This window comes from Mobula birostris, chromosome 14 (genome assembly GCF_030028105.1).
Source record: "Mobula birostris isolate sMobBir1 chromosome 14, sMobBir1.hap1, whole genome shotgun sequence".
Taxonomy (NCBI): domain Eukaryota; kingdom Metazoa; phylum Chordata; class Chondrichthyes; order Myliobatiformes; family Myliobatidae; genus Mobula; species Mobula birostris.
In genome coordinates, this window is record NC_092383.1 from 84,744,984 (window position 1) to 84,770,352 (window position 25,369).

At 41.6% G+C, this 25,369-nt stretch overlaps 1 protein-coding gene across 2 annotated transcripts in view; it reads left to right on the forward strand.

Moving 5' to 3' along the window:
• The window catches only part of etnk2 (ethanolamine kinase 2), an 83,784-nt gene that overhangs the window by 49,729 nt on the left and 8,686 nt on the right, over positions 1-25,369 (forward strand). For both annotated transcript variants that reach the window (XM_072278792.1, XM_072278793.1), the window contains exons 5-6: positions 10,992-11,075; positions 15,111-15,271. In XM_072278792.1, the coding sequence (XP_072134893.1) occupies positions 10,992-11,075; positions 15,111-15,271 (245 nt within the window). The remainder of the gene's footprint in view (positions 1-10,991; positions 11,076-15,110; positions 15,272-25,369) is intronic.

Here is a 25,369-nt window from a genome sequence, read left to right on the forward strand (position 1 = left end):
ATTTCTAATGTTTTTGTTGTGAAAGTGTTAAATCCCAATGAAATCTCACTGGATGGGCTTTACTGTTGTACATCAGTAAATAAGTCTGTTGAAATAGTGAAAATAGCTGAATTTGCAGTCTGTTGGCAGTATCACCATAGTTGTATTACATTGTACAGGTCCACAATCCCTTATGTGAAATCTTTGGAGCCAGTTGCATTTCGGAATTCAGAATTTTTTTGATTTCAGAAAATGGATAATTATATTGATAGTTAACCTGTCTCAGTGTGGGTGGACTTTGGGACCGGGGGAGCTCTGGACCTATGCACATCCTCCCGTGTACTTTAAATCATCTCTAGATTACTTACAATACCTAATACAATGTAAATGCTATGTAAATAGTTGTTATACTGTATTGTTTAGAGAATAATGACAAGAAAATAAGTCTGTACATGCTCAAACAACGAGTGCTGGAGAGAGAACTTCCAGATTTTCCCGATCTGCGCTCCTTTACAAATACTATTACAGTTTATTTATAGAGTAATATACTGATAAATAAAATAGTGGGATAATTATAGGCCATAAATACACTAGTACATTTTATTTCCAACAAAAACATTCAATAAAACATAAAAATATACAGTTTCAAACGAACTGAATCAAACACATGGTAAATAACTTATTGGAATGAATGTAGAACGTAAATACTCTAGGACATATACAGGTTCAAACCAAGCTAAGTATGTACAGGTACTTCTAGTTAAGTTGCATTACGTCTGGCAAACAAAGCTAAATACTCTACAGGTACCTGATGGGTCAGGAACAGGATTCTCAAGTTATGGGGCAGCACTATGACAGACAGCATTTTTAAAGACTTCAAGTGTCATCTGTCTCATTAACATAGGTTTATGTCTAAGGAATCTCTCTTTAACTGAGTAAACTGCCATAATCTGTTGCTCACTGATAAATGCACGTTGTTCAAGGCCAGCAATTAACTGATCACACATTTTCACCATATCGTCTATGGGGATTTTTTCAACCTGTGTTCACTATGTCATCATCATCACTACTATCTTCATGCTTATCTGTATTTAACACCATTTCAGCAATTTCCCCATTACTCAAGGAGTGCACAACAGGTGCATCATTTTCAATGTTCAGCATTTCTTCGATGTCAGCTTCCTGTAACTTATTTACACTTTCATTCAATAACATTTTGGCGTAAGTTACGAAGTTTGATATCATCATCTTCTCATTAGTGGCATAAAATTCTTCAAGGTCTTGATCTGTAGGTTCATTTACACCAAACATCATTGTAGGCCAAAGTCTGTGCCAAGCATTTGTTAATGTTAATTTATCAACATCATTCCAAGCATTAGCAAGTGCGTAAATGACATCCTTAACATTGAACTCTTTCAGGAAGTCTTGGATTCCTACTCCTCTGACTGCAGAAAGCATACAATTCAAAAAAAAAAGGCTTCATACTTGCTCTTCATGGAGCATAAAATTCCTTGGTCACAAGGCTGTAATATAGATGTCACATTAGGGGGCAAGTAAATTGTGAAAACATTACTTTTCACAAGAGGTTCGGCGGGGGCCGGGGGGTGTGCAGAGCAGTTGTCCAGGAACAGTAAAATTTTCGTTTACATAATCACAGGTAAACTGCGTACACCTTTCAGACATCTCGGATGTTGGCTTTTTCCAATCACTGCCAGCTTCACCTTGTGAGTGCCTGCTGCATTGGCACACCCAAGAATAGTTAACCTGTCCTTGGTATCTTTAAAACCTGTTGGTGCTCTCTCATCAGCCATTGTTAATGTTTTTCTTGGAACATAGCGCCAGTACAAAGCTGATTCATCAGCATTGTAAATTTGTTCAGGGCTAAGGTTTTCATCGGATATTATCTTGGCAAATTCGTCAATGTAATTTTCAGCTGCTTCATGATCAGCAGAAGCTTTTTCACCACAGATTTTCAGATAGTTTACACCATGACACTTCTTAAATTTCTGCAGCCAACCCTCTGAATATTGACACTCACCTTCAGTGTTCAGTTTTTCATGGTATATTCTAGCTTGTTTCATGATCAACATGCCATTCAGTGGCATACATTTACTTCTTGGTTGTCTAATCCACTCAACCAACACACGGTCAAGATCTTCATTTTTTTGCCCTATGCAGTGTTTTCCTATTCTTCATTAGTTTATGGTCATCACTGTCACTATAAAACTTCAGTAACTTGTCTTTCTGTTTCTTTAAATCATATACAGTGGTAGTTCTGACACCATATTCTTCAGTAAGATGCCGCACAAACATACCACGATCAAGCTTCTGCAATAACTCCACTTTCTGCATTATTGATAATGATAGATGCTTCCTTCTCTTTTTCTCATTGTTTCCCATAGGGGTACCTGCAGCTTTTTTGACATTTTCACAGTGAAATTAAACACAAAGCCAACAGTGAACATAATCAGTGAACAGCAAATGCACGTGTGACCAGTACAAGCGCTGAGCCACAACTGACGTCGGGCGGCCTCTGTTAGTGTTGCCGCGTCACACCTGAGTGACATCAGCTGTTGGCGTGCCAAACAGGCCTTGTTACGACACGCTGCACACTCCACGAAAAGAACTTTGGTTTTCGGAGCTTTTCAGATTTCAGAATTTCGGATAAGGGATTGTGGACCTGTACTTGCTGTATCTTCTCTGAAGATTGCCGCCTTGTAATGGAGAGGCTTGTGGATTCCTGAGATCCCAAGACCGCTGGTGTCTGGATATTAGCTAAAGTAGGGTCACCCATAGCGGTAAGGTCGAGGGGGAGGTTGTTTTCAAAGAGCGATCAAACTACGATTTCAGTGGTGGAGCTGGCGGAAGAGTGTTTGTGTGTGTGTGCGCGCGTGTGTGTGTGTGCATGATAGCAGAGTTTTATAATGGGATGTGAGGTTGACCATGAAGCACCTTGCAACCCCTCCCCACCTCCTCATCTCTACTATAGCCCCTAACTTTAAACAGATTCATATTACACTTGGTTTTTGACTGTCTGTGCAGTCCCCACAGGAGATGATTCACTTTACTTGGTCAGATATCAACAGCTATTGAGTGGTCTTTTAAAGATTAGCTACTAGCAGTCAAAATCCAAACTAGTTAGAGCCTAATGACATTAGTCATGCTGATGTTTTTGGTCTACGTTGCTAAGTAACAATGCATGCAATTATTGGCTGAAGCCATAGCTATTGGAATGTGGAATTTGCTTTGGAGTGTAGGTCATTTTCAGTAATTATTACTCCTACTTTTCAGAGGTATTTCTGCATCTCCATTCTACTCCTGTACTGTGTACATTTTTAGTTGCAGCTGCACCTAACAAAGGACAGAAAAAGTAGGCCTAGGGGAAGACTAAAACTGAGCCACTGCACTTCAAGAATAGCCAGCCTCTGGTGTAATGACTTTGAGGGGACTGGTACCGGCTTTGAATACAGCCAGCTCCTTGCACGTTTTCAATCTGTGCTGAGTCGAGAATCAAGTTAGCAACTCAGCCTCATTTTAAAAAAAACAGACAAAGCTAAAGAAGTGGCAAGGTTTCAGGCTGATGCACCGCAAGGTGCAGAAAGGAACAACAACAGTTTTAGGAAACTAAAGTTGATGGCTAGAAAACTTGTGAAATGATTGCCACTAATTATGATTGATAAAGTACATCAGATCTTGCATTTCATTCCCAGCTTTTGTACACCAGATAGATCAACTTTACAGCTAATTCTGATGAAGATTCTGGAGAAGTGTGGATGGATTTACTAGAATGATCAGGAATTGAATTGACTCTATTTCTTGCATCCTTCACATATATGAGGAGTAAAAATCTTTCTTATGTCTCCATCTAAATGTGCAATTTATAGTATATGCTTATTTATCACTCTTCCTAAGAAAGCTGAAGCAATACAATCTGAATTACATAGGACCATACGTTTAATGAGTCATATCACCAAGATACTTCAAAGAATTTTGATGACGAGCTAAAGGTAAGATACAAGCTGAAATAGGTAAAGAACAATGTGGTTTTGTGAAAGACAAAGGTACAAGAAACACAATATTGATGTTAAGGATACTATCAGAATAAGCTATTCAAATGCAAAAAGATTCGTTTGTTTGTTTTATCGACTACACAAAAGCATTTGATAAAGTGAAGCACAATAAGTTACTTGAAATATTACAGAAAACTCTAGATCTAGATTTGAAAGACCTCTGCCTAATCGGAAATCTGTACCGGGAGCAAACTGCCGCTGTAAGAATAAATGGAGAAGTGAGTCAGTTTACGAAAATCGAGGAGTGTTAGACAAGGGTGTGTTTTCTCCCCTGATTTATTTAATGTGTACAGTGAAACAATATTACAAAAAAATAAGAGACATCTTGGAAATCAAAGTTGGTGGTGAAAACATCAATAATTTCAGATATGCAGATGACACTGTGTTAATTACAAGTACGGAGGAAGAACCACAAAACTTAATTGATATAATTGTTGAAGAAAGTACAAAAATGGGTTTATCGATCAATTGCAAAAAGACAATGTCTGGTGATATCCAAAAAGAAGGAGAATCCTATCTGCAGGCTGAGAATAAACGGGGAAGACATAAAACCAGTACAGAACTTTTGCTACTTAGGAAGCTGGGTGACATCAGATGGCAGGTGTGACTTGGACATCAAAAGAAGAATAAGGATGGCAAAAGACACTTCTACGAGAATGAAGAGTATACTGACCAATACGAAACTAGGTATGACAACCCGCCTCAGAGTACTGAAATGTTACATTTATCCAGTTATGTTATATGGCTCAGAATGTTGGACAATATCTAGTAACATGAGGAAATGAATTGTAGCAGCAGAGATGTGGTTTTTGAGGAGGATGCAAAGAATGTCATGGAGTAAACGAATATAATGATGTCATGAACAGAGCAAACGCAAGAAGAGATGTATGAGATCATGAAAAGGCAACGTAACTTCATTGAACATGTGATTAGGAAAGAGGAGTTAGAATGCACGGTAATTATGGGGAAGATTGAAGGGAAGAAAGCAAGAGGAAGACAAATGATAATGGAGGCAGCAGCCAGAGAATTGGAAATGACTACCAATGAATTGATCCACTTGATCCGAAACAGGAGTGTGTGGGCCATGGCAGTCAAAGCTCAAACTGGGCATGGCACCTAATGATGATGATAGTATATACAACAGGACAGTCAATATAACATAGAAATACAGTTGCGTCAGCATGAATTAATCAGTCTGATGGCCTGGTGAAAGAAGCTGTCCCGGAGCCTGTTGGTCCTGGCTTTTATGCTGCGGTACCGTTTCCTAGATGGTAGCAGCTAGAACAGTTGGTAGTTTCGGTGACTCAGGTCCCCAATGATCTGTTGGGCCCTTTTTTATACACCTGTCTTTGTAAGTGTCCTGAATAGTGGGAATAGTCTGCACCACTCTCTGCAGAGTCCTGCGATTGAGGGAAGTACAGTTCCCATATCAGGTAGTGATACAGCCAGTCAGGATGCTCTCAATTGTGCCCCTGTAGAAAGTTCTTAAGAATTCCAAATGCAAACCTAGACTGGAGAAGCTGCCTAGTTCTTTGCTTCAGGAAAAGGATGAGAGGAGGTATAATTGACATGCACAAAATCGTGATGGATTTGTATAGAATAAATTCATGGATTAGAAGACAATGCAAAGTGAGGCAGGGAGAAAGAATCTGGAACTTGTTACCTATACAAGTATCAAAACTAAAAGCCAGTCAGCTTCCAAAGGGGAATCGAGTAGATAGATCCTTGAGAGAATAACTGGATACGTGTTTGGGAATGGAGTCGACTGAATTGTTACATAAAGATTTGGCCTAATCTAATAGGATTGAAAACTGCTTTGCAATCTGCTTTGGCTCAAATGACCCATTGCAGTTTGGGAGATTTATAATGTTTTCAGTTAACGCACTTTGATTTTGCAACATGTTAATATTGCATTATTGACATTACTTCAATGCCAGCATAGGCTTTACTTTTCAAAAGTATAACGCTGTGTACTCTCTCCTATCTCTAAGTCATCTTTACTTTGTTGCTCCTGTAAATCTTATTCTGCTCCAACCACCCTTTATCTTTTATACAATACACTCAGTGACCACTTTATTAGGTACATCTGCCAGTTAATGCAAATATCATATCAGCCAATCATATGGCAACAATTCAATGCATAAAAGTATGCAGAAATGGTCAAGGGGTTCAGTTGTTCAGACCAAACATCAGAATGCAGAAGAAATGTGATCTAAATAACTTTGACTGTGGAATGATTGTTGGTGCCAGATAGGGTGGTTTGAGTGTCTCAAAAACTGATGAATTCCTGGGATTTTCACACTCAACACAGGAAGCTGTAAAAAAACATCTAGTGAATGACAGTTTTGTGGGTGAAAATGCCTTGTTAATGAGTGAGATCAAAGGAGAATGGCCAGCCTGGTTTAAACTAACAGGAAGGTAACAGTAACTCAAATAACCGCACGTGACAACAGTGATGTGCAGAAGAACATTCAACTCTCCACATGTCGCACCTTGAAATAGGTGGGCTACAGCAGCCGAGGACCATACCGGGTGCACTCCTTTGCCTAAGAGTATACCTTAAGCAGGTTGTTTTTGTTTTTTGATCTTTCCCCATTGGAGCAGCAGAGGACTTTACAAAATCTGAACCCTCAATTTATTTAAGATCACTGTCGTCCAATGGATTTAATCGCAAGTCTGTAGAAAGTTTGAACTTCCATCATTGATATGACCAGTCTGATTCTTCATGCATTTTCAGAAATTAAAAGGAGATTTAATCCTCCAGCTTGTTGTTTAGCGGACCTGCAGAAATGCCAATTTAAAGCAGAGCCCTGTAATAATAACCAGGCAAGGCAAAGGGTGGAGTTCGATAACCAAAAATATCAGTGGATGTTGGAAAGGGCAGAAGCTTAAGTCCAGTCCTGTGATGAAGTGACTGATTTATAAAGAGGTCCTCACATGCGTAGTCTGTTATTAGGTAAGCAATGTTCCATTAAGGATTGTGCTTCCAAGTTTGTATATTGTACTCATGCTCCTTGGTGGGTGTTTTTATTAGCTTTGACAGTTGCTGCAAAGGGCTGTAGTTAGCTAGATCCATTATGGGCACAGTCCTCCCCACCATTGAGGACATCCTCAAAAGGCAGTGCCTCAGGAAGGTGGTATCATTAGGGACCCTTTCCATCCAGGACTTGCCACTTTCTTATTGCCACCATCAGGGAAGATGTACAAAAGGCTGAAAACCCACATTCAACATTCTAGGGTGCTCTTCTTCCTCTCCATTGGATTTCTGAATGATCTAGGAACATTACCTTGTTCCTCTTTTTGCACTTTATTGATTGGTTGTAACGTAGTAATTTTTACACTTTGCATTGTATTACTGCCACAAAACAAATTTCATGACATAAGCAGACATCATAAAAAGATTTAAAAAGAAAGAAAAAGCATTTTGCTTCATATAACAAAAGAAATGCTGTTACTGGGAAAGAGGTTTGGGAAATTCTGTGGTTTGGTATTCAATATTTTATTTCTCAACATATACCACCATATCACATTATCTGGTTACGATCACGTTGCTGCTCATGCAACCTTGTTTGTGTAAAGTAGCTTCTTACAAGAGTGACTTTGGAAATTACCCACAGGCTATGAATTTCTTTGGGATCCTTTTTTTAAAAAAAATATACCATGGAAATCCATTTGCAGACCCCTACAGTCTGGCTTGTTGACCATCCTGAATCTAATTACTGTCTGAATTCAGTCTAAGGCCATACGATATGGAATTCTTCCCTATGCCTCTGCACATTTCTTCCCTTTCATATTTGTGCACTCTAAACTTAGACAGAACTTGTTCAAGTCCCTTAACATCAGCGTGTACTTCTTTCGACTTTTGTTTAAAGCAGGGGTTCTCAACCTTGTTAATGTCATGGAGCCCGACTATTAACTGAGGAGTCTGGGTCCCATGTTGAGGACCCCTGGTTTAAAGTGCCTTGGAACAGTTTGCTTTGTTAAAATGTGCCACGTAAATAACATTTGATGCATGCTGCATTGTTAAGATTCAAATTGTCAAATTCTAAGCTCTTGTCAAAACCAATCTCTCAGTTAGCTTTCCTTGAGTCTCTTACCTTTTCCACCTATCACCTCCAGCTTCTTTATTCTTTCCCCCCCACCCACCTACTTTCCTCCTCACCTGGTTTCACCCTATCACTTGCCAGCTTGTACTCCCTTCCTTCCATTCTGCCCTATTTACAGCCCTGATGAAGGGTCTTGGCCTGAAACATCGACTGTTTATTTATCTTCATAGATGCCTCCTCACCTGTGATCCTCCAGCATTACATGTTTGTTGCTCTGGATTTTCAGCATCTGCAGAATCTCTTGTGTTTATGAAATCCTGTAGAGGGATTGTTTGTCGTCTTGATGTGGAAACCAGAGATTTAGACAATGTTTGTTCTGTAGTATGGCCGCATATTTTGGTCCGATAATTTTCTGTAATATCCTGGTTGGTTATTTTCATCCTGACTATTTTAATCTGCTTTCAGGAAGGGTCAGCACATGCTTTGTTAAAGCAGCAGAGGCAAGCCATAGGATGTTAGATGATGCAGCACATCAAAGTTGCTGGTGAACGCAGCAGGCCAGGCAGCATCTCTAGGAAGAGGTACAGTGGACGTTTCGGGCCGATACCCTTCGTCAGGACTAACTGAAAGAAGAGATAGTAAGAGATTTGAAAGGGGGAGGGGGAGATCTGAAATGATAGGAGAAGACAGGAGGGGGAAGGGATGGAGCTAAGAGCTGGAAAGTTGATTGGCGAAAGGGATATGAGAGGATCATGTGACAGCCGGGAGGCCTAGGGAGAAAGAATGGGGGAGGGGGGAAGCCCAGAGGATGGGCAAGGAGTATGGTGAGAGGGACAGAGGGAGAAAAAGGAGAGAGAGAGAGAAAAAAATTATTAATAGTAATAAAAGATAAATGACAGATGGAGTATGAAGGGGAGGTGGGGCATTAACGGAAGTTAGAAAAGTCAGTGTTCATGCTGTCAGGTTGGAGGCTACCCAGATGGAGTATAAGGTGTTGTTCCTCCAACCTGAGGGTGGCTTCATCTTTACAGTAGAGGAGGCCGTGGATAGACATGTCAGAATGGGAATGGGATGTGGAATTAAAATGTGTGGCCACTGGGAGATCCTGCTTTCTCTGGCGGACAGAGCCTAGGTGTTCAGCAAAATGATCTCCCAGTCTGTGTCGGGTCTCGCCAATATATAGAAGGCCACATCGGGAGCACCGGACGCAGTAAATCACCCCAGCCGACTCACAGGTGAAGTGTCGCCTCACCTGGAAGGACTGTCTGGGGCCCTGTGAGGGAGGAAGTGCAAGGGCATGTGTAGCACTTGTTCCGCTTACAAAGATAAGTGCCGGGAGGGAGATCAGTAGATCAGTGGGAAGGGATGGGGCGGGGGGGAACAAATAGATAGGGGAGTCGCATAGGGAGCGATCCCTGCGGAAAGCAGAGGTGGGGGAGGGAAAGATGTGCTTAGTGGTGGGATCCCGTTGGAGGCGGCGGAAGTTTACAGAGAATAATATGTTGGACCCGGAGGCTGGTGGGGTGGTAGGTGAGGACAAGGGGAACCCTATTCCTAGTGGGGTGGCGGGAGGATGGGGTGAGAACAGATGTGTGTGAAATGGGAGAAATGCATTTGAGAGCAGAGCCCTTTCTTTCTTCCTAGGCCTTCCGGCCGTCACATGATCCTCTCGTATCCCTTTCGCCAATCAACTTTCCAGCTCTTCGCTCCATCCCTTCCCCCTCCTGTCTTCTCCCATCATTTTGGATCTCCCCTTCCCCCTCCCACTTTAAAATCTCTTACTATCTCTTCTTTCAGTTAGTCCTGACGAAAGTTCTCAGCCCGAAACGTCGATTGTACCTCCTCCTATAGATGCTGCCTGGCCTGCTGCATTCACCAACAATTTTTGTGTGTTGCATGAAATTAGTTAGAAATTCTAAAGAAATTTATTTGTACCTGCTCTACCTGATTCTTCTCCACGTTAAGGTTGTGGTGATTCCTGCCAGGATAACATTCCATAAATGGTAGTTGTATACACCTATGTGTCCATTGGATCATGAGACCATAAAACTTGGGAGTAGAATTGGGCCATTCGGCCCATCAAGTCTGCTCCACCCTTCCATCATGGCTGATTTATTTTCCATCTCGACTCCATTCTCCGGCCTTCTCTCTGTAACCTTTGACATCCTGGTTAATCAAGAACCTATCAAACTTCACTTTAAATATGTCCAATGGCAACATCTGCAGGAGGTGCCGCCTCAAGCAGGTGACATCTGTCTCTTTCCATTTGTATGCGGGTATAAACTGGATTCCATATTAGAGCGTTTAACCTTTTCAAGAAGTGCTTTTGCCTGAGAAGCATCATTCATTATGTCATTTTGATCCTATTTAATTCTGCCATTTGCTCTTACTTCTGTTGCGATGATCCTTTTTAAGATTCACTACCTTTAACAGGCACATGTTGAGATACTTAGTCATACTCTTTTGAGCAGTTGCTATAGAGTGTTCAGGTGTATTTCTGATTAATGCAGGAATGGAAAAATAATGAAGTACAATGTTTTTTTTAACATAAGAATACTCCATAAGTTGACACTTCATTTACTGTGAACAAATTAATTTGGACATGTTTAAACCCTTTGTTGTCAGGCAGCCAGTGGAAATACATTAAAACAGTACCTGTGGGATAATTCTGAATGTATTTTTAATGACAGCAGTTTGCCACCTTGTATAGAGTGGAATAGAGTTGCACTTTCTGTTGGTGAAGCTGAATGTATCTATCAATAAAATGCAGTCTTTACACAATTTAATACTTCAAAATCTGAGTTCTGGCCATCTAATGCAGTGGACTTAGACTGCCTCTATGTTTGTAATTTTTTTTGAGAAGCCATTTTTTTAATCCTGGTGAATTTGTTTGTAGGTTGGGTGAAGTTTATTGACTACGAGTATTCCAGCTATAATTACCAGGCTTTCGATATTGGAAATCACTTCAATGAATTTGCAGGTGAGTATTTTGTACCTGCACCTTCGCTCTGTTGAACCAAGCCATTCAAGTTGATAGTAATGCTTAAGGCACAATGTTGTGGAAATCTGGAAAATAATTCCCCACCATCTCAAACCAACTTCTCCAACCTCAACTTCCTTGAACTGCCATCCTTGAGGCATAGGTTTACAATGCCTTCATGGAGGGAATTTCAGGATTTTGACCCGATGCTAGTAAAGCAATGGCAGTTGTATCTCCAGTTTAGGACTGTATGTGTCTGGTGGATAACCTTCCTGGTGGTGGTGTTCTCATGCTTCTGCTGCCCCTGTCCTTCTAGCTGGTAGACTTTGTGGTTTGGAAAATGCTGTCCGAGTCTTAGTGAGTTGCAGCAGTGCATCCTATAGATAATACAAGCTGCTCCTTCTGTAAGTGAGTGTCCTGCCATAACTTTTAAAAATGTTTTCTTTGCTCTTGAAAGGAAATCCTCCCAGTCTTTGCAATGTTAAGTTCTCATTATCTCATTATAGGACAGATGTGGAAGCTTTACAGGTTGCAGAGGAAATTTACCAGGATGCTGCCTAGATTAGAGCACATCTTGGGAGTAAAGGTTGGGTGAGCAAGTGCTCTTTATTTTGGAGTGAAGGAGGATGAGAAGTGACTTGATAGTTGTGTATAAGATGAGAAGCCTGGATAGAGTGGATAGTCAGCACCTTTCTCTTGGGACAAGACTGGCTAAAATGAGGGAATAATTTTGAAGTGATTGGAGGAAAGTATAGGGGGATGTCAGAGGTAGTTTTTTTTTAAAACAATGGTGGGTGCATGGAATGTGCTGTCTGCGGTGCTGGTGGTAGAGGCAGATATGTTGGGGACATGTAAGAGGCTGAAGGGCCTGTACTTTTCTGTGTTCTATCTATCAAGATGACTCTGCTCAGATTCCTTTCTAATGACTTAAACGCAAATTTGGCTTTAATGCAGTGCCATTGGAGTGCTGTGCTACCACAGATCTCATCTTTTGGATGAGATGTTAAATGAAGCCATATCTGCAAACTTTGGTGAATATAAAGAATGCCATAGTATTATTTCAACAGGTAAATTGGCACTTATCTGTTTATTAGCAGTTCAATTCAAAACATGCTTACTTGGGGATATGCTTTGGAACTGTCAAAGTAGCACTCTTATAATTCAAGCATTCTTTTTATTTTGTGCACAAGGCATTGGCCCCTGCCATCATATTCTTCGAAGTCTGAACAGAAAACTGCTATTTTTAAACCGAATTTGCTTATCAGTTACAGATATTGATCATTATAAACTGTAATTTTAAATTCCTTACTTGCAAGATCAATCGCCATTCACAATGAAAATTTTGAGTCGACAGCTGATGATATTTTGAAGTTAGTAAAGACAGTAGAGCTTTAGTTGGGTATGCTTCACATCCTTCTGTTAGCTCATCTGTATCTTTGGCACCCCCTATTGTCTAAAAAGACAGAGGCCTTACTCGTTTGGCTTGAGTACGTGTTGCCGCAGTCACCCCAGTCTGTCTCATCTATGGTAAGCAGCGGTGTCTCCAGCAGTCTCACTTCAAATATTTCGCTGGGCTACAACAACCCCAGGCAATCCTTGCTTTAACCTTTGCCTTTCTGTAGCTTCCACACTCCCTCCTCTTTGTCCTGTAGAGGACAACATAAATCTTAATTTCAATAGCATAGAGTCTCTGAAACTCTGTACAGTTTTGTCAGGGGTGCTTGGCTGCTGTATCATGATGGAGGTAGCTGCTCTGCAGGCTATCATTTCAGAGTAACCTCAGGCAAGAGACTAAATGGAATATGAGAACTAACAAGAATGTGGCTCCCATTGCCCACTGTACAATAGACTTGCCCCAGCTCTTGAGTGAAGTATGAAGTCAGCCAAATGTAATCCAAGTTGAGGATAGTGTCTTGTGTTGCTCCTTCTCAATCGCCTCAACCTTATCATCTTCTACTCAGATGTGCACAGCTAAATTGGTGATATTCTTGGAGAAATCAGAGAGGGTCACCAGTGGTGCCGACATTGCATGCACTGGTACCTAAGACTAGTCCCGTTCCATGCTAATTACATGCAACACCCCTGGCCAGTGGTAACACAAATGCCACTCCTTTTGGCCAACAGAAAGTCCAGTTGCAAATCGATTTTTGAAGGGCCGCAGTTCGGCTTGCCACTATTTTGGTGGTGATTGCATTATTGACTTGTACCATATTGTGCTAAGGCTGTATCAGTTAGCCAATTTTTCCAACGCTGAAACTATATTGAAGTTCTTGGGAGTGAGTCTGGCTGGTGCCCAAAACAGGATTGCTGTTATCCACAAGTGCTTAATTTCCATAATGCTCCTTCACTGGTGGCCCTGCTCAGTGGGATGTGTGGACAAGTGGTACATATATGGTATTTCATAGGTGAGTACACCCCTCCGTGGGTTTTGTTCAGACCGAGATCCCGTTTTGGAAGGGGTGCTACTGACAGCCACTAATGGGCCTGTTGGCCACATACTGTTACCCAAGTCTAATCCATCCCTTGCTGGTTACGGTAACATATTTCACCCCTATACCCATGAAGCAGCTACAGTGCAGAGGGGTTATGCCCTCCATTGTAGGTAGGTTGATACCAACCCTCGAAACAATTGCATTGGCAAGAGTCATTTCTATGGGCAGTGCAGTTCCCTGTTCCTGCACAGATTTAGTTTTGGTATCAACGAATAAGCTCATTACGATTCAGGGGTATAGGCCGCATTAGCAACCCATCTTCCGAATGGGTGTACTGTAGAGAGCCTATACAACAACTTGACCGGTTAGTAAACAACGCATATTCATAACAAAGGTGGAGAAAAATGTTAAGAGTATTAGTATTGTGGGACACTTCTGCATTTAGGCAGGAAGTGGATGGCCAGATACTCAAAACACATTTGGTTACATAGGTGGCAAGTAGCAAAGATCAAGAGTTCAGTCCATTCCTTATCATGGATCTTTTGGCCACCTGTTTCCTGCTGGCTGGACGTGCGAGGTGTGTATCCACATTGGCTTTCCTTGGACCCTTTAAAGCAGTGTATGTGGTCAGCAATGCTTTAAATGGATGTTCCCAGTGGGGCTCCAAGCAGTTCTTTCGTTGGTAGGCTCTCACCAGTAGTCAGTCTTCAGGTTGGTAGGTGTGATACTCTGCAGTTTTCATGACTTTTTGGGCTGCTGATACCTGGTGATTGAGACCTTTGTGTTCGCATTAATGCCACACAATTTAACAAGTTTTCACTCACAATATGGATGTCCATCTCTTTTACTAAAAAGGGAAGAGTGACTGGCAAACGCATGGATGTCCGAATGCTACCTCATGCAGAGGTAGTCCCATTGCATGGTTTGGAGTGCAGTGCATTGTCATAAGAGCCATTGGAAGTGGCTCTGACCACCTTAGTCCAGTTTCCTCGCACAATTTAACTTGGCTCAGAACACACCTTAATTGCAAGATCAGTCGCCATTCACAGCAGGTGTTAAAGTCAATTGGAAGTTCGAGCATATAGCTGATAACTTGAAGTTAGTAAAGGCAATAGAGTCTTGGATGTTGAGTATGTTTCATATCCTTCTGTTAACTCATCTGTCTTTGACACTGCCTATTCTGTAAAGGGATGCTATGTTTCATGAAGACCTGTCTGGAAAAGCTTCACCACAGAGGCCTCACTTGTTTGGCTTTTCTACACTGCCGCAGTCGTCCAAGCCTATCTTAACTATAGTAGGCAGAGGTGTGTGACCATCTTACTTGACTACAACTGCCCCAGGCTATCCTTGCTTTGTCTTTTGCCTTACTGCAACTTCCTCAACATTCTGAAAGAACAGCAATGATCCTAAATAAAATTCACGGCTTGTCAGTAACCGTAGTGTTTCATATTGTGAACTTGTGACTGGGTGTTTTGTGCTTCAGTTTTGCATATCTAAAGCAAGACTGGGAAAGAAATGTGGTTGGTCATTTTGAGCATGGATTTATTGTATTTCTGGTATGTGAGTTGAGCAAATAATTATAATGCGCCTCTTTCTGTGCTAGGGGTGAATGAGGTAGACTACTCTTTGTACCCAGATGAGTCCTTGCAGATGCAGTGGCTGAGAACCTACTTGGAAGCGTGTAAACAATTTACCAAGAAGGGAGGCGAGGTAACTGACAATGAAGTACACACCCTTTATGTCCAAGTCAACAAATTCTCCTTGGTAAGTACACGGTGTGAACCCAAATCAGGAACTAATGAATCTCAACAGCCCTGTTCATCATATTCCCCCAATCTGATTTATGCCATATCCGAATCTATCCTGTCCAGTAGCATTATCTCATTGAGGAAGGAACTAAGTAACTCCGCCTTAGTTTCTTCACAGACAGAAACTTAATCCTTTCTCTTGTTAAAACATGCTGATAGTAGTTTAATAAAACATACTATCTGTTGACTTAGCAATTGTACCCTATTTATGATCACAAAGAATCTGAGTGCTTTATGTTCCAGTTCTCCACACTTTGAAGCATAAACTTTTGTTTTAATCAATAACAATATACCCAATGGTTAATGCAAATCGAATATATTGCAGTTTATTTTGGTGGTATTGATTGAAGGAGAGGTGTTGAACAGGGAACTCCAGAGCTTGAGACCTAGGCAAGTGAAAGCACTCTATTAGGTACACCTGCTTGTTAATGCAAATATCTAATCAGCCAATCATGTGGCAGCAACTCAGTGCATAAAAGCAGCAGACATGGTCAAAACATCAGACTGTGAGCTTAATGACTTTGTGGAATGATTGTTGGTGCCAGATGGAGTGGTTTGAGTATCTGAGAAATTACTGATCTCCTGAGATTTTCATGCACAACATTCTCTAGATTTTACCAAAAACAAGAAGTGAGTGGCATTTCTGTGGGTAAAAATGTCTTGTTAATGAGAGAATAGTTAAACTGGCTCAAGCTGATAGCAACACAACAGTAACTGGAATAACCACGCGTTACTACCATGGTGTGCAGAAGAGCGTCTCTGAATGCACAACACATCGAACCTTGAAGTGGATGGGCTACAACCACAGAAGACCACAAACATACACTCAGTGACCTCTTTATTAGGTTCAATAGGGACCTAATAAAAGTGGCCACTGAATGTAGTGCAGCCTTAAGATTTGGGGGTAGACGAGGTCAGAAATGATATAACACAAGATCCCGGAGGATCATAGAGCTTGAATGTCAGAGCAGGGTTTTTTTTTTTTTTGAAAATAAGAGTTTAAAATCAGTATGTTGGTAAACTGTAAGCCGGTGTACACTGATGTGTGAGTTGAAACTGGTCCCAAAGTAAATTGTAAGAGACATCATTTTATGTCATGGAGATAAAACATTTGGCACTGGAAGAAATTCCTTTTCACAGGAGTATTTTCAGCCATTAATGTTTGAAATCAAATCATTTACACTTGATATAAGCATACTGGTTTTGTCTTGGTTATAATGTTCTCATTCCTGGTTCAATCCAGAATTATCCTGGCTTGGTTTAGAGTAGTGCTGCACTGTGGGAGTTGAGGCCATTTTTCTCCATCTAACTGAAGGCTCTATTCCACCATCTGTGTGACCTTTCAAGTAGATGTAAACACCAATGACATCAAATAAAGAGAAGCAGTGTTTCCTAGGAATTAGTTATCTGTATTTAGCTCAAACATTTGAATGGTTATTTATCCCATTGCTCTTTGTAGGTCCTTCCCATTGGAAAATTGGTTTCAAACAACACACAAATGCTGGAGCAGGTTGGCAGGTTAGGCAGCATCTATGGAAAAGAGTACAGTTGATAATTTGGGCCGAGACCCTTAAGGACTTGATGAAGTCCTTGTGGAGGGTCTTGACATGAAACATCAACTGTTTACTCTTTCACAGATGCTGCTTCGTCTTCTGAGTTCCTCCAGCATTTTGTGTATGTTGCTTGGTTTTCCAGCATCGGCAGATTTTCTCTTGTTTAGGAAATTGGTTTCTGCACTTTTATCACCAGTAATTATTCTTCAGAATCTTCCTTTTTAGGAAACATTCCTTTATTCATAGTACATGGACTTTGGCAACACTGATACTTGCTCTCAAATTAATTGGAATGGTGAGCACTTAAGAATCAAATACATTATTATAACTTTGACAAACTTCTATAGATGTGTGGTGGAGAGTATATTAACTGGCTACATCACAACCTGGAATGGAAAAACCTACAAAATTAGTGTATACAGCCCAGTGCATCACGGATAAAGCCCTCTGCACCATTGAGCACCTCTACCTGGAGTGTTGTTGCAGGAAAGCAACAGCTATCATTAAGGACCCCCAGCACCCAGGTCATGCTCTCTTCTCACTGTTGCCATCAGGAAGCGGGTACAGGAGCTTCAGGACTGCCAAGTTCGTGAACAGTTTTTACCCCTCAATTATCAGGCTTCTGAACCGGAGGGGATAACTTCACTTGCCCCATCACTGAACTGTTCCTACAACCTATGGATTAACTTTCAAGAACTCTTTATCTCCTGTTCTCTATTTATTGATTTTTATTTATTATTATTATTCTCTATGTATTTGCACACTGGTTGTCCACTTTGTTGGTGTGGTCTTTTATTAACTTTATTATGGTTATTGTATGCCCACCAGAAAATAAATCTTGGGGTTGATCATGGTGACATATATGTACTTTGATAATTAATTTACTTTGAAATTTGAACATTGGTTCTAGAATTGCAAACAGGCAAAATGGGATAAGCATGCAGATGAATATTTGAGAATCCAGTGGGATTTTCTTGCTTTGTGATATCTTTTATTCCAGGTTATGTTTAATTTCAAGAAATTGAATACCCCGGCTTCCATGTTTGGCATCAAACTTGCCTCGTATCAATGTATTATAATACAGAAATTTTACTAAGTAAAGCAGCATAGACCAGTAGCCAATCCGGATGTTGACAGTTTGGAGAGGTGAGTTCAGTCAGGACCACTGCCAGAGGATAAAATGCAACAGTGTATCATGGCAGCGAAAGAGCTTTAACCAGAGACTGATTGGCACCTGGGATTGATTAGTAAGCAAATTAAAGGAAGGCAGGGCAAGCACAGCAGCCATCGTCTGAGTGGTGATCTTTAGGCCTTAGTTCTTCAAAGCTTTGGCAAAGAGAGGTTTCAGTCAGAGAAAGCAAAGGAAAAGCTCAGGTTGTTTCTCTCTCTCCCCCCCCCCCCCCCCCCCCCCCACTTCTGTTTATATCTGCTCAGCTAGGGCAGTGGAGATGCTCCTGTTGCGGGAAGGCAAGAAAACCTCCCGTTTCCCTGATGACGACAACTGAGAAATGCATCCAGCTGCAGCTTCTAACAAACTGAGTTCAGGAGATGGAGTTGGATCTGGATGAACTCCAGATCATTTGGGAGGCTGAGGGGGTGTTGGATGGGACATACAGAGAAGTAGTTACACCCAAGGTCCAGGAAACTGGAAACTGGGTGACAGTCGGAAAGGGGAAAGGGATTAAGGAGCCAGTGCAGAGTACCCCTGTTGCCATCCCCCTCAACAACAGGAAATCACTTTGGAATCTGCCGGCAGGGATGACCTAGCAGAAGAAAGCCACAGTATCCGGGTCCCTGGCACTGACTGTGACTTGGAAGGGTTGGGGGAAGAGGCACACTGTGGTGATAGAAAATTCATTAGGGGAATGGACAGGAGGTTCTGTGGGCGAGAATGAGATTCCCAGATGGTACGTTGCATCCCGGCTGCTGAGGTCCAGGATATATCCGATCGAGTCCTCAGCATTCTTGAGTGGGAGGGTGAACAAAGGTAGAATGAGTGACGAGGTTCTGCATGGGCAGTTGAGTGCTAAGTTAAAGGGCAGGACCTCTGGATTGTGATCACAGGATTGCTGCCTGGGCCACATGCTAGTCAGGCCAGAACTAGGAAGATTATATAGCTTAATAGGTGGCTAAGGAGTTGGTGTAAGAGGGAGGGCATAAGATTTTTGGATCATTGGGCTCTCTTCCAGGGAAGGTGGCACCTGTATAGACAGGACAGTTTGCATCGGAATTGGAGTGGGACTAATATCCTAGTGGGAAGGTTTTTTAATGCTGCACAGTGGAGTTTATAATAGAGTTGCAGTGGGTGGGAACCAGAGTGCCAGAACAGTTAGAGAGGTTGTGGAGGTAGATGCTGGTAAGACCTCAGATAAAGTTAGAAAGCAAACAACTGAGCATGGCGTGACTAGTGTCCTGAGCTGCCTGTATTTCAATGCAAGTACAAAAGGTGGATAATAGTGCTGAAGATAAGATTGCCTGTTTGTAAGCAGCTACATGTAGTGAGGAGAGATAGGCAAAATTAGTCAACAGGATGAAGTGCAATGTAAAAGGCAGACAAAATTGAAAAGGGTGAATATAGGACTGAAGCTGTATCTGAATGTGTGCAATATACAGAATAAGGTAGATGAACTTGCAGCACAGTTGCAGATTGGCATCACTGAATCATGGCTGAAAGGTTATAGCTTGGAACTTGATGTCCACGGATACACATTTTATTGAAAGGATAGGCAGGAAGCCAGAGGGTTTTGTGTTTCTCTGCTGGTAAAAAATGAAATCAAATCATTAGAAAGGGGAGACATGGGCTCGGAAGGGGTCGAACCAATGTGGATAGAGCAAAGGAACTGCAAGGGTAGAAAGACCCTGATGGGAGTTATATACAGACCTCCAAACAGTAGTAAGGATGTGGCCTACATATTACAACGGGAGATAGAAAATGCATGCCTAAAGGGTAATGCATTTGTCATGGGGGTCTTCAATATGCAGGTAGATTTTGGCGGGTGGGGGGGGTGGAATCAGGTTGGTACTGGATACAAGAAGGAGAATTTCTAGAGTATCTACAAGATGACTTTTTAGAGCAGCTCGTGGTTGAGTGCACTAGGTCAGCTACTCTGACTGGGTGTTGTGTAATAAACCAGAATTGATTAGAGACCTTAAGGTAAAAGAACCCTTGGAGGTAAGTCATCATAATATGGTTGAGTTCGCCCTGAAATTTGGGAAGAAAAAAGCTAAAGTCATATGTATCGTATTACAGTGGAGTCGAGGGAGTTAAAGAAGCATGAGAGAGGAGTTGGTCAGAATTGGTTGGAAAAGAACACTAGCAAGGATGATGGCAGAGCAGCAATGGCTGGAATTTCTGGAAGCAACTTGGAGGGTACAGGATGTATGCATCCCATCCCAAAGAGGATGTATTCTAAAGGCAAAATGATACAACTGAGGCTAACGAGAAGTTAAAGCCAGCATAAAAGCCAAAGAGAGGACATATAATAGAGCAAAGATTAATGTGAAGTTAGAGGACTGGGAAGCTTTTAAAAACCAACAGAAGGCAACAAAAAAAAGTCACTAAGAAGGTACAGGTGGAGCCAATCTAGCTAGCCAATAATATTAGAGGATAGCAAAAGTTTCTTCAGATACATCGTGTAAAAGAGGTGAGAGTGGATATTGGACCACTGGGAAACGATACTGGAGAGGTCATAATGGGGGACAAGGAAATGGCAGACGAACTGAATAAGTATTTTGCATCAGTCTTCACTGTGGAAGACACTAACAGTATGGTGGAAGTTCCAGGTGTCAGGGGGCATGAAGTGTGAAGTTACTATAAATAGAGAGAAAGTTTTTAGGAAACTGAAAGGTCTGAAGATGAAAATTAGAAGGTAAGCTAGCTAATAATATCAAAGAGGATACCAAAGATTTATTCAGGTATATAAAAAGTGAAAGAGGTGAGAGTGGATATTGAACCGCTGGAAGATGGTGGAGAGGTAGAAATGGTGGATGAAGAAATGGTGATGAACTTATTAGGTATTTTGCATTGGCTTTCACTGTGGAAGACACTAGCAGAAATTTGAGAGTGTCAGGAGGCAGACTTGAGTGCAGCTGTTATTACTAAGGAGAAGGTGCTTGGGAAACTGAAAGATCTGAAGGTAGGTAAGTCACCTGGACCAGATGGACAATACTCCAGGGTTTTGATAGAGATTGCTGAAGAGATTGTAGAAGCATTAGTAATGATCTTTCAAGAATCATTAGATTCTGGAATGGTTCTGGAAGACTGGAAAATTGCAAATGTCCCTCTCTCCTTAAAGAAGGGAGAGAGCAGCAAGAAAGGAAACAGTTCGTCTGACCTCAGTGGTAAGGAAGATGTTAGTCAATTGTTAAGGATGAGATCTCAGCGACTTGGAGGCACATGATTAAACAAGGCTGTAGTCAGCATGGTTTCCTCAAGAGAAAATCTTGCCTGACATATCTGTTGGAATTCTTTGAAGAAACAACAAGCAAGATAGACAAAGGAAAATCGGTTGATGTGTACGTGGATTTTCAGAAGACCTTTGACAAGTTAAGAGCCCATGGTATTGCAGGAAACAATCTAGCAGGGGTAGAGAGGTGACTGGCAAGAGGCGAAGAGTGGGAATAAAGGGAGCCTTTCTGTCTGTCTGACAGTGAGTAGTGGTGCTCCACTGGGTTCTGTGTTGGTACTGATTACTTTTATGTTATAGGTCAATGATTTGGATGGTGGGTTTGTTTTGAAGTTTACAGACAATATGAAGATAGGTGGAGGGGTAGATAGTTTCGAGGAAGTAGAGAGGCTGCAGAAGGACTTGGACAGATTGGAGAATGAGCAAAGAAATGGCAGATGGAATATGGTGTTGGAAAGTGTATGATCATATAGTATGATCAAAAATGGAAGGGTTGACTATTTTCTAAATGGAGAGAAATACAAAAAACTAAGGTGAGTCCTGTACAGGATTCCCCAAAGGTTAATTGACAGATTGAGTCTGTGGTGAGGAAGGCAAATGCGAAGTTAGCATTCATTTCAAGAGGACTGGAATTTAAAAATAAGGATGTACTGTTGAAACTTTATGAAGCACTGGTGAGGCTTCAGTTGGAGTATTGTGAGCAGGTTTGGGCTGCTTATCATAGAACGGTTTGCTGAAACTGGAGAGGGTTCAAAGGAGGTTCATGAAAATGATTCCAGGATTGAATGGCATGTCATGTGAAGAGTGTTTGATGGCTCTAGGCCTGTATTCACTAAAATTCAGAAGAATAAGGGATGAACTAATTGAAACCTATTGAATGTTGAAAAGCCTTAATAGATTGGATGTGGAGAGGATGTTTTCTATGGTGGGAGAAACGAAAACCAGAGGACACAGCCTCAGAATAGAGGGTCAACCTTTTAGAACGGAGATGAGGAATTTCTTTTGCCAGAGTGTTAATCTGTGAAATTCTTTGCCACAGGCAGCTATGGAGGCTAAGTCTTTACATATATTTAAGGCAGAGGTTGATAGATTCTTGATTGGTCAGGGCATGAAGGGATATGGGGAGAGAAGGCAGGAGATTGGGGCTGAGCTGAAAATTGGATCAACCATGGTGAAATGGCGGAGCAGATTGAATGGCCTAATTCTGTTCCTATGCCTTGTGGTGGAAACCAATTGAATAGAAGCAGTGGGAGAGGGACAAAACAAGAACCTGGAGGAACTTGCTGGTTAAACAGCATCTGTGGAGTCACAAGGGTAGTCGACATGTGGTGTTGAGACCCTGCATCAGGAAGCGGTGTGTAGGGAGAAGGAAAGTCAGCTTCAAGAGGTACTGCAGATGCTGGAAGTCCAGAGCAACACGGACAATACCTGCTGGAGGAGCTCAGTGGGTCAGGCAGCGTTTATGAGTGGGAATAAACAGTCAACATTTCAGGCTGAGACTCTTTATCAGGACTTAAAAGGAAAGAAGTCAGAATGTCAGCTCTCCCTCTGCCTCCACAGGTGCTGCCTGACCCACTGAGTTCCTTCAGCAGGTTGTTCCTCGATTTTGCTCCAGATTCCAGCATCTGCCGTCTCTAGTGTATTTGAATGGGAGAAATATTTCTTAGCCAAAGTTGAAAATTACTGAGCTTGTCATGATCAGTGGCATTTGTTATCTGAGTTGAAAGGTTTTGATGTCATGCCCCACTTGGAGACTTAGATCTAGGTGGACTTTTCTGTTCATTACAGAAAGGGTGCAGCTTCATTGCAAGTGCTGATACATTCAGTCTAGGTTACTTTGGGATGTTCCAAATGGCATAATCTCTCAAAAATTAACATCAAAAATAGAGGTTTGCCTTATTGTACTTTGAGGGATTTTGTTGTTGCTTGCTAGTAAGTGTCAGTAAGTAATTCCTTTAAGATCTAAAGAGATGCAATGGTGCACTATTTAAAAATGTTTACTGACGATATTGAGAAAAGCAACATTCTGATACCACACCATATGCAGTTGAAGGTGCACACAAATTTTTTACGATTTTTCTGCGGCAGTCTACAGTATATGAATTAGTCTTGATGCAGGGAGTGGAGTGATAAATGCCACAAGGGATTACATAGCATTGTTGTCAGACAAAATGAACAGCAAGTCAGGAATTTGGGTGGAGAGGCACCTCATAAAATTTTTGTACACCGTACAGTTTAAGAGAGCATGTGGGATTTGGGAGGGATTCTGTGCTTGGAGGCCGGAAGCTGAAACTCTGGCACCAAGGATGGGGCAAAGCGAAAGCAAGTTGATGGGATTCATGGGGGGTGCTGCAGATCAGGCTTGGAGAGAGTGGTAATAGTGCAAGTTGTGGGGAGGGGCCATTTTTTATTGAATCTCGTTTAATACTATGTATATTATGAATCTAATGCAGCCCACAAATCAACACACAAAGTGCTGGAAAACTCAGCAGGTCAAGCAGCATCGATGAAAAGTTGATGCTTTGCTGGGCTGACATATTGTCTGTTTAATCCTCTCCATTGATATTGCCTGACCTGCTGAGTTCCTTTAGCATTGTGTGTGTTTGTTTCTTCACTCTGAATTTCTAGAAGAAGTTTGAATAAAGGGGGCCTGTTGTGTTTGGCACCCGATGACCAGTGGTGTTCCACAAGGATCTGTATTGGGATCATTTCTTTCCACGTTATACACCAGTGATTTTCATGATGGAATTGATGGCTTTGTGGCCAGCATTGCAGACCATACAAAGATGGGTGGAGCAGCAGGTAGTGTTGAGGAAAAATAGGGAGTCTGCAGATAGTCTTAGACAGATTGGGTGAATGGGCACAGAAGTGACATGGAATATAGCTTAGGGAACTGTACGGTCATGGACTTAAGAATCAATAAAGATCTAGACTATTTTATTAACAGAGGAACTTCAAAAATCAGAGGTACAAAGGGACTTGGAACTCCTTGTGCAGGATTCCCTAAAGGCTAACTTGCCAGCTGAATTGGTTGGAAGGAATGTTTGCATTTATTTCAAGAGGACTAGAATATAAGAGCAAGGGTGTGATGCTGAGGCTTCATAAGACATTAGTCACATCACATCTGGGAGTATGGTGATCAGTTTTGGGCTCCTTATCTAAGAAAAGATGTGCTGGCATTCGGGAGTTCACGAGACTGATTTTGGGAATGAAAGTTCAAAGTAGTATGAGAGGGCAAAGTTTTAAGGTGCTTGGAAGTAGGTATAAAGGAGATGTCAGGGTTAAGTTTTCTTTTATGTAGAGTGTGTAGAATGGGCTGCCGGTGAAGGTGGTGGAAGCGGATACAATAGGGTCTTTTAAAAGACTCTTGGATAAGTACATGGTGCTTAGAAAAATGGAGGGCTATGGGTAACCTTAGGTAATTTCTAAAGTAAGGTCATGTTCGGCACAGCATTGTGGGCTGAAGGGGCTGTATTGTGCTGTAGGTTTTCTATGTTTCTATGTATATTATCAAAGTGCACATGTCACCATATACAGCCCTGAGATTTATTTTCTTGCGGGCATACTCAGTAAGTCCATTAACATAAGAGAATCAATAAAAGACTGCGCCAACAGGATGGATAACCAGTGCACAAAAGATATTGAACTGTGCAAGTACAAAATGATGGCTCTGAGCCTGTACTCACTGGAATGTAGAAGAATGAGGGGGATATCACTGAAACTTTTCAAATATTGAAAGATGTAGATAGAGTGGATGTGGAGAGGATTCTTCCCATGGTGTGAGAGTCTAGGACTAGAAAGACATCCATTTAGAATGGAGATAAGGAATGATTTCTTTAGCGCAGATGGTGGTGAATCTGGAATCCATTGCCATGGACTGCTTTGGAGGCCAAGTCATTGAGTATATTTAAAGTGGAGGGTGATAGGTTCTTGGTTAGTCAGGGTGTCAAAGGTTCCGGGAAGAAGGTAGGAAAATGGGGTTGGGAGGGATAATGAATCTGCCATGATGGAATAGCAGAGCAGACTCGATGGGCCAAGTGGCCTAATTCTGCACCTGTGTCTTGTGGTAATCTCTTGAGTTTGTACCCACAAATC